The sequence below is a fragment of the Nomascus leucogenys genome, chromosome 11, assembly GCF_006542625.1.
Source record: "Nomascus leucogenys isolate Asia chromosome 11, Asia_NLE_v1, whole genome shotgun sequence".
Classification (NCBI taxonomy): domain Eukaryota; kingdom Metazoa; phylum Chordata; class Mammalia; order Primates; family Hylobatidae; genus Nomascus; species Nomascus leucogenys.
In genome coordinates this window covers 61,194,981-61,208,041 of record NC_044391.1, presented here as the reverse complement: position 1 = coordinate 61,208,041, position 13,061 = coordinate 61,194,981, and the positions used below count along the sequence as shown (strand labels likewise).

Sequence of the window (13,061 nt, the reverse complement as noted above, 5' to 3'; positions counted from 1 at the left end):
GCTCTTTCCATACCCGATGCTCCAGAAGTGTTTTCGCCACCAGCTCCAGTGGTGGCTACACTTCCCCCTTCAGTTGTTCCTAATTGAAAAGAGCAACAGTGCTCAGTCTGCATCAGAGTTTTCAAAATCATGAAATAAAAATACAGGGCACCCAGTTAAATATGAATCCCAGACAAACAATAAACACTGTGTTTTGATTATTGCATGGGACATACTCATTCTAAAAAAACTGTTCCTGATTTGTGTGAAATTCAAATTAATTGGTATCCTATATTTTCTCTGGCAAGCCTAGTCTACATAAATGGTTATAATGAAGTACTCTTTGAACACATTTCAGGGTTTCTTTAAAGAGGTAGGTGGTCTACTTAACCTCTCCATGATCACTTTTTGTAAAATTACATCCCTTCTAAATTCACTTAAACTTATAAGAATTTGAGGTTCCAACTAGGTTTGTGACTCACCACCACTAAAGTGACCAGGTGAGCCCGGGCTTGGCCTGGTGAGTTTCCCAGGTGGACTGGAACCAGTGAAAGATGTTTTAGCTGTGATTTCACTGTCAGATGCAGCAGTAGATCCAAGAGACTGTCCTGTTACACCTGACAAACACGGTACTGGGAGAGCATATACATTATTGTGACAACCCAGTGCCATAGTAGTTTGGAAGGAAATATTTCGAGAAAACATAAATTAAAACTTTTCTTGAAAATGTTATTAATAACTTATATACCATTCTATCTTTTTTTGGATGGCATTTATACTTAGTGAAATTTGCAGAGGTCTGATGAAATATTGTCCTTTTCACCAAAAGCCACGGCCTCGGAATGACATCCTCTACTCACCTGACATGACTTCAGATGATGTCGCTTCACTGCTTGTGGCTCCAGTTTTTCCACCCACTGAGGGTCCAGTAGTTCCTTTCAAAATAGACAATAAATATGTATCATGATCTTTGATTTAGCAGAACAGAGGGTGCTACTCTCTGCTTTCAAAATACCTTTTGTTTACACTTCTTCATTTCCAGGAATGGCTCACTCTTTCCAAAAACTGATTATAAGGATCGTATATGATTGTTGGCATCCCTCAGAGTGCTTATTTACTTATTCCTTGTAAATAAGCTTGTTTATTATTTACTTGTTTAATATTCAGATATCTGAACTTAGTGGTTCTTAACCCAGGTTACATGTGGGACCCATGAGGCTTTTAAAAAATACTTAATGCCTGGTCCCTTCTTCCAGGGACAGAGTCAATTAGTCTGTGAAGGATTCTTCAGTATGTATTTTCAAACATTTCTCTAGTTGATTCTAATTTGTAGTTAGGATTGCAAACTCTGACCCTAGCCCCACTCCAGACTCACAGACTCAGAAGTTCCAGCACAGGAACCTCTGTCTGAATCTGTATGGCCAATTACTACCTGCAATACCTGTGGTCAGTGACTGGACTTCCTAACTCCAGTTCTTTTCATTCTTTACAGTGCTGCTAAATAAAGAAAATGTGGGCAGATCCACACTCTCCATTTTACTCCTGCACACTCACTGACTTTTCCCTTTTACTTACCTGATTTGCTGCTTTCAGAGGTTGTGGCTGAGGCTCCAGGGCTGGCAGTGGTGGAGCCTGCAGAAACTCCTGTACTTCCTGAAACCAAGACAGGAGCAGGTATGCATGTTATTACTTCTGTTACTATGACTACTTGGAAGTTTCCAGAAAAAGGAAGTGAAAGAAACTATCCCTCCAACTTTCCTCAGCCCTGCATTCTAATACTAGTTCTAGCCTGAATTTAGAGCATCACTTAGTGTGGGAGGTATGGTTGGGAGCTTCTGAGACATTATGTCCAGCCTGGTCGATCTTACCAGAAACTGTGGCTCCAGGGCCTGCTTCTCCCGGGGTACTGCCAACTCCAACTGCAGGGGTTGCTCCAGATACCCCCGGTGTGCCTAATTTTTTATCATGGAAAAAACAATGTCTGCTAAGAAAGTTAAATCCTCATAAAAGTGACCTAAAATATACATTTTTTCCTTTAAAAAATGAATCTATCTCACAAATATCATAAGTTCTTGTTTAAGGTAAATCAGATAAATCAGGAAACTCTGATATTGTATTGATTATAATAAAGGAATCTTTCTTCATCAAATATAGTAATCATGCAGATAATTCATCGTTCAACATTGAATTATCTTGTCTCTTCTTACTAGAATTGCCTTATGCTCCAGCATGCATCTTTTATTTGCTTGATTAACTCCTGCCTTTCTTAGTCGTTATCATCTACATCTGTAGGAATATTTATTCATTCCTCTCCAAAGTGAAGTAGAGTGAGAACAAATATATGTCCCTATTCTTTTCCTGTATCCCACAGAGAATCTATCACAGTATTAGGTAGACAGCATATCCTTGTTGGTATAGTTCTGATCTTCTGGACACACAGCCTTACATAATGTTTGGATTCCCCAAGAAACCTTGTTTCTGACTAAATTTTGAGCAGAAAGCTCCCCTGTCTACAGGACGGCATCATGATGGTTTTGCTCTTCCAGTACCTGCTCTCTCAGATGTATTTTCACCAGCAGCTCCAGTGGTGGCTGCATCCACTCCTCCAGTTGTTCCTACTTGGAAGAATAATGGTACTTAATGTATATGGATAGTTACCAAAAAAAATTCTTTCAAGATATTCACAGTTTCATGTTGTTTTCCTAAAATATTGTCCTTGGTTTTCTTTACTTAATCTCATTATTGTATTTTGGGTTCTTGGCAAAGCTTGCGTTGGACCCCAGTCACAACCCCCAAAAGGGTCTCTTGTTGCCTGCCGGGTTCCCAGAGCTGGTGGCCCCAGTGCCTGATGCTCCAGGTGTGCTTCCCCTGCCTGCTTCTGTGGTTGCGCCCATGGATCCTCCAGTCATACCTGACAAACACCGGAGCAGTAATTTCAACATACAGTACTTCTGAAGGAAAAGACTGGGAGATTCAAGTCAAATTTCAAGCTTCTTGAGCAGCTTACATGTTTTGCTTATGCCCACTTATCAGGCGCTAAAGCATGTTTTGACTACGCCCATTTAACAGGATCTAAAGCACGTGTCCTGACTTGCCTGATTGTCCTGGGCTTGTAGCTCCTTTGCTTGGTTCCCCAGGTGTGTTGCCCTCCTCTCCTGTCCTTGTTAGGGCAGGTGGGCTTCTGGTTACTTTTGATTAAAAAAAAAAGTATTTTAAAAAATTCCCTGGCCAGGCGCGGTGGCTCACTCCTGTAATCCCAGCACTTTTGGAGGCAGAGGCAGGTGGCTCACCTGAGGTCAGGAGTTCGAGACCAGCCTGGCGAACATGGCGAAACCCCGTCTCTACTAAAAATACAAAAATTAACCGGGCCTGGTGGCGGGTGCCTGTATTCGGGAGGCTGAAGCAGGAAAATCACTTGAACCCGGGAGGCAGTGAGCCGAGATCGCACCACTACACTCCACCCTGGGCAACAAGAATGAAACTCCGTCTCAAAAAAAAAAAAAATGCCCTACACATAAACCAACTTATTTACTCTTATAAAATTCCTCTGAAACAGGTGATAATATTATTCTTATTTATTAGATGTGATTAAATGACTTGCTCCAGGTCACCAAGTTGGTCAACAGCAGATCCAGGAGCCAAATTCAAGCAGTCTAGCTACAGTTAATACTCTAACCTGTGCTTCTCAAACAATCTGTAGCAAAAGATCAATTTTGTAAAATTTCCAATCTGTGCTAGGTGGATACTTTGAAAAAGGCCGTAAAATAGAGAAATGAAATTTTTAAAAGTAAAACCATATGAAACACAAGTCTTTATTTAATAGACATAAAAATCATCCTGTAAAATTGCTGTTTTTAAATGCTTACTCTCTGTTTCAGTTCTTATTACATCAAAAACTGGTAACAGTCTGGCTAGTATTCATCTGTCGACCAAACTTTGAGTAGCCCTGCTCAAAATCCTTATACACACTGCCTCATAACCAAAAGAGATAGCTGACTGACTTATCATTATTATCCAAGTAATTTTGATGCAGGTTTTAAAAAATGAAAACAAATGGTCATCACTCTAAAATTTAAGTTTACTGACCTAATTGGAATGAACCAGTTTCTTAATTTGTGCTAGTGTACATTGATTATATCCTTTAAACCGTTAATTGTTATGTAAGCTATATCTTATTCCAAAAAGTGTTTAAGTTACAACGTTTAAATCAAGAAAATTGCTAAGGGAAAGTAAATGTAGAAAAAATAAAATTAGGCCATGGGTTAGTTAGCAAGTGCATAAAGAGAAATAGTTCCATGTATACACTAAAGAAATGGCTTTTAACCCATCTATGTATGTAAAGAAGTTTTGATTTATATTAAAAGCAATCAGAACAATTGAAGAATTGTAAGTAGTGGAGTGACATGATGATAGTTGAGATTTTGGAAGTCCATTCGGCCATGGTATTGACTGCAGCGTGGATATGGGAGGGAAGCAAGGAAGGAGTGGAAATGTTAGAGCAGTAGTTTTCCACTTTGATGAGCATCTGTTGCATGGGCTTGTTAGTAAAGTGTTTGCTGGGCTACACTCCAATAGCTTCTGATTTTAGGCAGGTGGGCCCAGATACTTTCATTTCTAATGAGTTCCCAGAAGATGCTGATGCTGCTGGTCCAGAAACCACACTTTAAACACCATTGTGTTGGAGGAAGGTGAGCCAGGTGGAGGCTAGGTGGAAAATATTTAACACCTGAACAAAAGCAGAGGCAAATGGATGCAGAGAAGAAACTTAAGAGATACTTAAAATTAGTAGCTGATTGCATGGTGGACCAGGGGTGAATTTAGGCTTTTTTGTTTTCTATCCAAATTATCTCTGCTTAAGGAAACCAATAATATTTTTTTTCATGAAACCAACCGTAGTTAAAATTCAGTCATTGATGTGTACAGCAAACATATCCTCATTGGCTTTTGTTGGATCTAGGTTTTTATACATACACAGAGCTGTGGAGCTAGCTATTCCACACCAGAGAGGATTCTGTGTTCTACTCCTGCCTCTTCCAGCTTGGAGACCTTTTATTATTTTCTCACCTACTGCAAATAATGACAGATAACTACCACGGTGTAATTGTTGATTAAATTACATACTATATGTTTGAAGACAATTCAGAAATCTTCCTGTGCCATAGAAACATATCATTAGTATTTTATTAAATATTAATCATTGAATTTTTCTCCAGGGTCATTTAGCTGACTTCAGTAGCTCTGACATTTGGCCCTGTTATATAATGTTGTACTCAGGGTAAAGTTGTTGCCAAGTTGAAACAGAGGATTCCTAGTAGAAATAGGCTATGGAAGAGATTGTATTTGACTCATTTCTTTGTCTCACCTGTTCTGAAGTCACTTAAATTTCCATGTTCAGCTCCTGTGGTTATAGCAGGTAACACTCCAGTTGTCCCTGATAAACGTAAAGAAAAAACAAACATCTGGCTAAAAAAAAAAATGCATAGGTGCCACCAGCTATCAAGGTCATGAGCACATATAATTGTAACATGATATACTTTAAGGAAGCAACTTGTGAAAAGACTAAAGATACGACATTTCAATTACATATAAGGAATAATCACCTAACTCTAATACTTTAATTTTGCAAAATATTGTCCTGAGTAGCATCTCCTAAAATGAGTTGCTTAGCTGAGGCTGGTATACTTTGTTCTGAATTTAATTTACCTGCCATGCCTGCAGCACCAGTGATGGTGGGGCTCACTACTCCTGTCGTGCCTGCATTTCCAGATGTTGAGATGATGGGAACTGAAGTTTCAGTAATGCCTGAGAAAAACATAAAATTAACTTCTCATCTAAAGTCTCTTAGGACTTTATTACCATGGAGTGAGTTAACTGTGTAATCAATTTTACTACAGAAAATAGAATCAATAAAGCCAGTGACTTTCTGCCTAGAGTTTCCTAAGAATTTCTTTTAATATCATTGCCTTTTTTCTTTTTTACAAGTATAGCTTTCTGCATCTTGAACTGAGTCACACTAGGTCTTCATACATTTTTCTAAATAACTGTTTCAAAATAAGCAGAACCTACAGCCACTGTGGAGAACAGTTTGGAGGTTCCTCAAAAAATGAAAAATTGAGCTACCGTATGATCCAGCAATCCCACTTGTGAGCATATACCCGAAAGAAAGAAAATCAGTGTACCAAAGAGATATCTGCACTCCTACATTTGTGACAGCACTGTTTACAATAGTTAAGATCTGGAAGCAACCTAAGTGTCCAGCAACAGATGATTAGATAAACAATATATGAAATGGAGTACTATTCAGCCACAAAAAAGAATGGGATCCAGTCATTTGAAACAACATGGATGGAATGGGAGATCATTATGTTAAGTGAAATAAACCAGGCACAGAAAGACAAACGTCACATGTTCTTACTTTGTGGGATCTAGAAAAATCAAATCCATTGAACTCATGAACATAGAATGTAGAAGGATGGTTACTAGAGCTAGGAAGGGTAGTGAGGGGTGGGGGAGAGGAGGGGATGGTTAATGGGTATAAAAAATTAAAAGAATGAATAAGGCCTACTATTTGATAGCAAAATAGGGTGACTATAGCCAATAATAATTACATATTTTAAAATAAGGAACATAATTGGATTATTTAGAACACAAAGGGTAAATGCTTGAGGGGATGGATACCCCATTCTCCATGATGTGCTTATTTCACGTGACATGCCTGTATCAAAATATCTCATGTATGCTATATATGTATATATCTACTATGTATCCACATTTTAAAAAATAATTGTTAAAACTTAAAAATAAAATAAGCAGATCCTTATGTCCTAATCACTGTTGCCTGGGGCTGATAATAACAATAAAGAAGCACTATCATGAAATAGTTAATTGCTACTTTCAGGCTTATAACAGCTAAGAGAGTAACATGTTATTAGATCTGCACATGTTTAAACTTAAAAAATCTAAGAGAGCAACATATGTTATTAGATGTGCAACCCATAGTCTTTAAAGAAATTAAAAATATTTACTACTGTTGCAGATGCTATGTTAATAGTTAATGATAAAGAAGAAATTCAAACTAGAAACCATGTTTCTATAGCCAGTCAATATAAACTGATCGAAAACAAGTAAAACTCACAGTTTTTAAGAAAAATTTAAAACCAGTGGTAAAAGCCTAGTAAACTACTTGTTTGAAATATTTTTTCTGAAGCCAAACTGTCCTATAAATTCTTTCTTAAAACCGAAAGTGACTAATAATTTGTACTATTGGATATTTTTATTTAACATATAAAACCAGGAATTAATATACTGACCTGTAGTAAAAGGTTCAGTGAGGGGACCTAGAGTTGCTCCTAAAAGGAAAACAGAAATGTGAATTTTTCCAACCTCAAGGGAAAAATACCAGAGAGATTGTTCTGCTGTTGTGTAGTTTTCAATATAGAGTAATTTGTAATATATGTAGTGTTTAGAGTTAATAATAAATTTGTACTTCATTTTTAAAATAATGACACACATGATGTACTTTCCAATGCATACATACACACACATACGCATATACTGAATTCTACTAAATACAAAGTAAATGGAATGTATATCAACAATGGCAATAAATTCTCTGTCAAGCAGAGGCTGATTTTGCAGTTTACGGTTTCTTCAACATTTCTTAGCTTCTGGTTGTCTGCAGCTTGGATATTTTTATATTGAGTAACACTTAGTCTATAAGGGCTTGGAGGGAAAAGGAGAAATATTTTTTAAGATTTATGTTTGTGATTTGATATAGCAGGTTTATAAAAATAAATTTGAATTTACCCTAAATAGCTGTGGTGGATTATCAGTGAACTCCTGAAGGAAGAGGCCATGTTTTACCTTTGCATTCCCAATGCCTGCCCATTGCCAGGGACGTGATAAAAGCTCACCAAATGTTTATTGAGGGCCTGTGCACTTAAAAATAAGCCTTTATTAATTTGAGGTTTTCATAAATAATAAATAGTCAGGTGTTTTATCTATTTCAATGTTAATTTTCCTTGAAAATCCATGGAAATCCATTGCTTACTTTATGTAAACAATACCATTTTTGCAATTTTATAGTGTTTTTGAACTTCAGAAAAAGAAGGAGAGAAATAAACTTCTCACACAATCTATTTGATCCTCACTCCTCATCCAGCCACACTGGTCTTTCTATCTTTTCTACCTGCTGTTTGCAGTTCTCTGTACTTGGGACATGGTTTTTTCCTCCTCTTCTCCTAGTTGAGCTTTCATTGGTCAGTTCTCAACTCAATCACCGTTTCTTCAGCCTTTCCTGAGCTCCTTGACTGGATTAAATCCCTCCCCTCTCATCCCATGCCCTTTTAGGTACTCCATAGCTCTTGTGTTGATGTAAGTTTCCATTTGTTTTTGTAATTACTTAATTGATATCCATATTCCTGACTAGTCTGTAAGGCTTTATAAAGGCATAAGTCACGTCGATTTTATTCACTTTAGTATCTCCAAGGCCTATAAAAGTACCTAGCACATAATAAGAGCTTGATAAGTATTTGTTCATAGACTGAATGAATGAATGAATGGAATACAAATATTTTACCCATTTTTCATATAAAGAATTGGGCTCAGAAAAGTTGAGTGATTTTTTCAAGATCACACTGCTGGTTAGTGACAAAACTAGGACTAACTAGGACTGTGACCCATGCTGCTTTTTATGTTATTCTGCCTGTATGTATAACACATCACCTCCTGCATTTTTCAAGTTTTCTTAATTACCTATTCATCATGTTAATGGAAATATTAAAAAAGCTAGACTAGAAATTATAGAACACAATATCAAGTAAACAATAAAATATCCTGTCTCCCCAAATTACTTTATAGAATGTACATTTAAATAAGTATGGTAAGTAGTTTAAGAGAAAGTTTTTGTGACAGTTCTCAAGAGCTGACAAGGTTTAGTTGAGAAGAATTTTCAAAATCGGTATCACATAGACTCCACCAACTGACCAATTCAGATCTTGATATCTTTTCTCACTAATGAGCACAATAGTTGGACATCTGGATCAAAATCTCTTGCTGATCTAATTGTAAGAATAACATAGAAAGACTGTTATGCCGTGATCCACAGAGACTATCAAGATTAGAATGATGTGGAAGAATAGATAGACCCTGATATTCCCAAAGATTTTGGTGCAGATTCCATTTCCCAGTATTGATTTAATCTTTATGGAATACCAGTGATCCAGTTTGAGCACTTTCAAATTCAAGAAAATTACATTTAATTAAAAGCAGCATTATCCTATGGAATAAAATCAAATCTCCAATATTTACGCATCTAAATAAATATGCTCTAATCAACATGGATTCAAGAACATAGTTGCACACCATAGGTGGTAGTGTGCTGATCATCACTATTTTTACCATATGCACAAGAGAACATATTTATAGGCCTTTCCTTATAATTGATGTTGTTGAGATGGCAACATGCTCCTGTGCATCTCGAGAACCGATCTTTAATCCGGGTCATAGAGTTATCTATGCTAGGCACAGATTGAAGTGCATACCAGTCAGGCTACTGTGATATAGCTCCCTTTTCCCATGAATGAATTTCAGAAGATGTAAGTCTGAAATTATTGATACAGCAATAAAAGTAGGGAGAAGCCTTTACTGACAGGAATACATGCGAACTCACTTTTTTTCTGGGTTTAATTACCAAAACTGATAGAGACAGCATTCCCATTCTCATTAATTTTTACATCCATAACCATTACAGTTTCAACTGATTTTTCCGTTACTTGCAAATGAACATACATGCTGGAATTACTTGATACTGTCAATTATATGCAGCAGCTTCTTTGTGGACAAGACATAAATAGTAATAGAAGGAGCTGCCTTTACCGAAACACTAAAAGCTCTGCCTGCCTGCATGGTAGTATGATACTCCACCCTAAAAAGTTTTCCAAGTGGCTTTATTCACTTGTGTTTCACCTCGCTATAAACTTAATACAAAGTCTTTTAATTAATTTTCTAGCTACCACTAAGTTTTTAAATTACTTCTAAGAATCATTTTAATTTTTACAAGGAAAAATATTTTGGCATTTTTTTCAATGAATTTTATTTTACTTAAAATACATGTCTGAAAGGCAAGCTTCAGGAGTATCCATAATATTTCCCCTTGTAAACAACAAATTCAGTACTGCAGAGTCTACAGTTTTTGCAAAATATTTTATTCTGAAAAAATTTAAAACTTCATAAAATTGGCTTTAATTCAGGAAGCAGTATGTTTCTGATTAGTAACCGAAAAAGTATTAAACTCATTCACCTAATTAATTATTCCTTATAAAATTCACCAATAATAAAGTTTCCTTTACTGAATACTTACTATGTATTACAGTAAGCAGCACTATCACATTTACTGTTTTCTCAAATCTTTCCATGCAGAGATTATTATTAGTTCCCACTTCACAGATGAGAACACTAAACCTCAGGCTGTTGAGGGACTTAAAACAGGGTCAGACTTTAAGGGAAGGGATTCAAATTCTTATTTTTCTAATTCCACATTCCACTATACTCATCTACCTCCCTTTGCCTGATGCAATTATGTTTTTTAACGATTGATGCTATTTTATAATAAGCACATTGTATAAACAAAATTTATATATAACATAGTGGTAACATTCTAAGATTTTAAATTTTTGAGCAAATATGCATTGTAACAGATTATATTGTTGTGTAACAGAAACCCACTTTTAAATTATATGTCAGTATCCTACATATTCATCCAAAGGGGATTTTTTTTGTTTTAATATAAACCTACTAAACAATCTACGATTTTAACATAAGTCCCAATTTGAAATCAGATTCTGTAATTACATGTTGCTACTTCAATAAATGATTTAAATTAAATTCAACTTCATCGTCTTCTTTAAACCTGGAAACACAGGGGCATTAGGACTGGAGTCTAGAAAATATGTTCTGAATTTTAATTATCTCTGCTACTTATTAGCAAGTAACCTTGAATGTATAACTTAACCTCTTTGTGTTTCCATTTACTCATTTGTAAATAGGGGGAAATGATGTCACTACTTCAGGGAATTTTCTGTATCAAATCAGATAACATATGCCATATACGTAGAAGTAGCGCTCAGTAAATATTAGCTCTGTATGAAGATCAGTCAATCTAAAGAGGAAAAGCCCCATAACTGCATAATTTTTCTTCTAAAAATAGCTTGCTTATTAGAATGGTTAGTTAGGCATCTCTCAGGGTATTTTAGCCCTTTGAAAGCATTCACTGTATGGAAAAGAAAATAGATGCAGAAAGCATGTGGAGAAATTAAAGTTTGCATATTGCTTCCCTTTCACTTTGGAGTTTTCTGTAATGTTTTTCTAAACTCCTCAAAAGTTACCCTTTACTTCTATGCTATTTACCTCAACAAAAAAGTTAAGGTCTATTCAACAATGAAGTCATACTTTGTCTTCTATTCAGTACTTGATCAAAAGTACTTTATCCAGAGAACAAGTTAGTGGCAAAAATCTGCACTCCCTACCCCACTGCCCCACTGAGACTCTTTTTAAAATAAATCTTACCTTTGTGTTCAATAATTATAGGTTTTTATGTTAAATTGATTTAAGACAAAGCAAAAAGTAAAAGTAGGAAAGTTTTAACTAAGTTAATTTATCCCACTTATCATATTGGTTCTGCTCAAAAGCACTAATGTATTATCCAAAATGAAATGGGTTCCCATGTCCAAGAAACAAATCCTTTCTTTTATTATAGATAGTTCATGGAGAGACAATACATATTTGAAATGAAGTGTCTTCTTAGCTATATTATACCTGAATATAATCTTTTACTTTTCAATCTCTATTTAAATATCTTTGGTTGATGCATACTATATTTTGAAAGAAACAAACAAAAAAACCCTTTGCTAGTGATGATTTCCAAACATTTATTTTAAAATAAAACAAATATGGGATTCATTGTTCTCATCACTGATCAAGTGAGGCTTACCACTAGAAGATTTAAAAACAAAAATCATTTTGTAGTTATGGATCCATCACAATGTGTCAATTCCACTTTTCAGCCACTATTGTCAATAAAAGAAATAGGATACATCTTTCAAGCCTACAATTTGTGCAAGACAATTGCCTACAAAAGACCTTTATTTCTTTTAAAAAGAATTCTAAAAGCAAACAATTTAAACTGTTTTGTTTTCACAATGGCATAATGTTTATTGGATGAATTTAGAAAGAAAAAGAGTGTAAAAAGAAAAAATAAGTTGATATCTCTTAAAGGAAAATGTTTTATTCTTACATGAAAAATGAAAAATAATAGATGTGACTTTTTTTCCTTCGGAGCTCCAAAATAAAAATATCAGTAAACACCTATCTAGCACTTTCTGAGTTTCTTCTGATTATCATCCTCACTTTATATAAATTATCACGATTCCTCAGTCAGAAGAAAATCGGCATGTCATCTCTTAGTTATTAAAATTCAGAAATATCACATTTTATTTTGAATAGTTTGTACTCAGTCCAAGTCCCTAGCACAAGTTGAAGTAGACTATTTATGATTTCCAGTTAGTTGAATCAACAAAGATGGCCAACTGGTATGCTCCAAGCCCTCAAGTCACAGATTTTAAGGAAAACTAAGTTAATCATTATTTGAATGATTTCTAAATTCCCATCTGTATAGTATGATATGGTCATAGCCTCAGAAAAGATAAGGAACTAAGAATTACCTCTAATTCTTACCACTAATCATTATTTTTAATTGAAATTTGATATGTTTAACTAAAATTTAATTACAAGTTTTGTATGCTTCAGTTTATCTGGAAAATTAGCACTTCCTAATCTGTTCCAGCAACAAGATAAGCTACACATACATTATTAATAAATGCTGGGAATATATTATTAATTTGATAATTTGGTAATCAATGTTTTCTGTACATTGGGATTACTTGACTAACTTTATTTGAAACACACACATTTTGTGGCACAATTGGAAAATTTTAATATGAGGGAAAAAATAAACATTTTTATACTTCTTTGTCGCCTGATTTTAGAATGATGTTGACTACAGTTTCTGGCTTTCAAGGATAACA

General features: G+C 35.2%; 1 protein-coding gene across 1 annotated transcript in view; it reads right to left on the bottom strand.

Annotated features, from left to right (window-relative positions):
- The window catches only part of MUC19 (mucin 19, oligomeric), a 180,252-nt gene that overhangs the window by 114,187 nt on the left and 53,004 nt on the right, over positions 1-13,061 (bottom strand). The window contains 8 exon segments of the mRNA XM_030822800.1: positions 14-79; positions 462-596; positions 840-914; positions 1,555-1,632; positions 1,848-1,931; positions 2,529-2,594; positions 5,683-5,781; positions 7,290-7,328. Of these exon segments, the coding sequence (XP_030678660.1) occupies positions 14-79; positions 462-596; positions 840-914; positions 1,555-1,632; positions 1,848-1,931; positions 2,529-2,594; positions 5,683-5,781; positions 7,290-7,328 (642 nt within the window).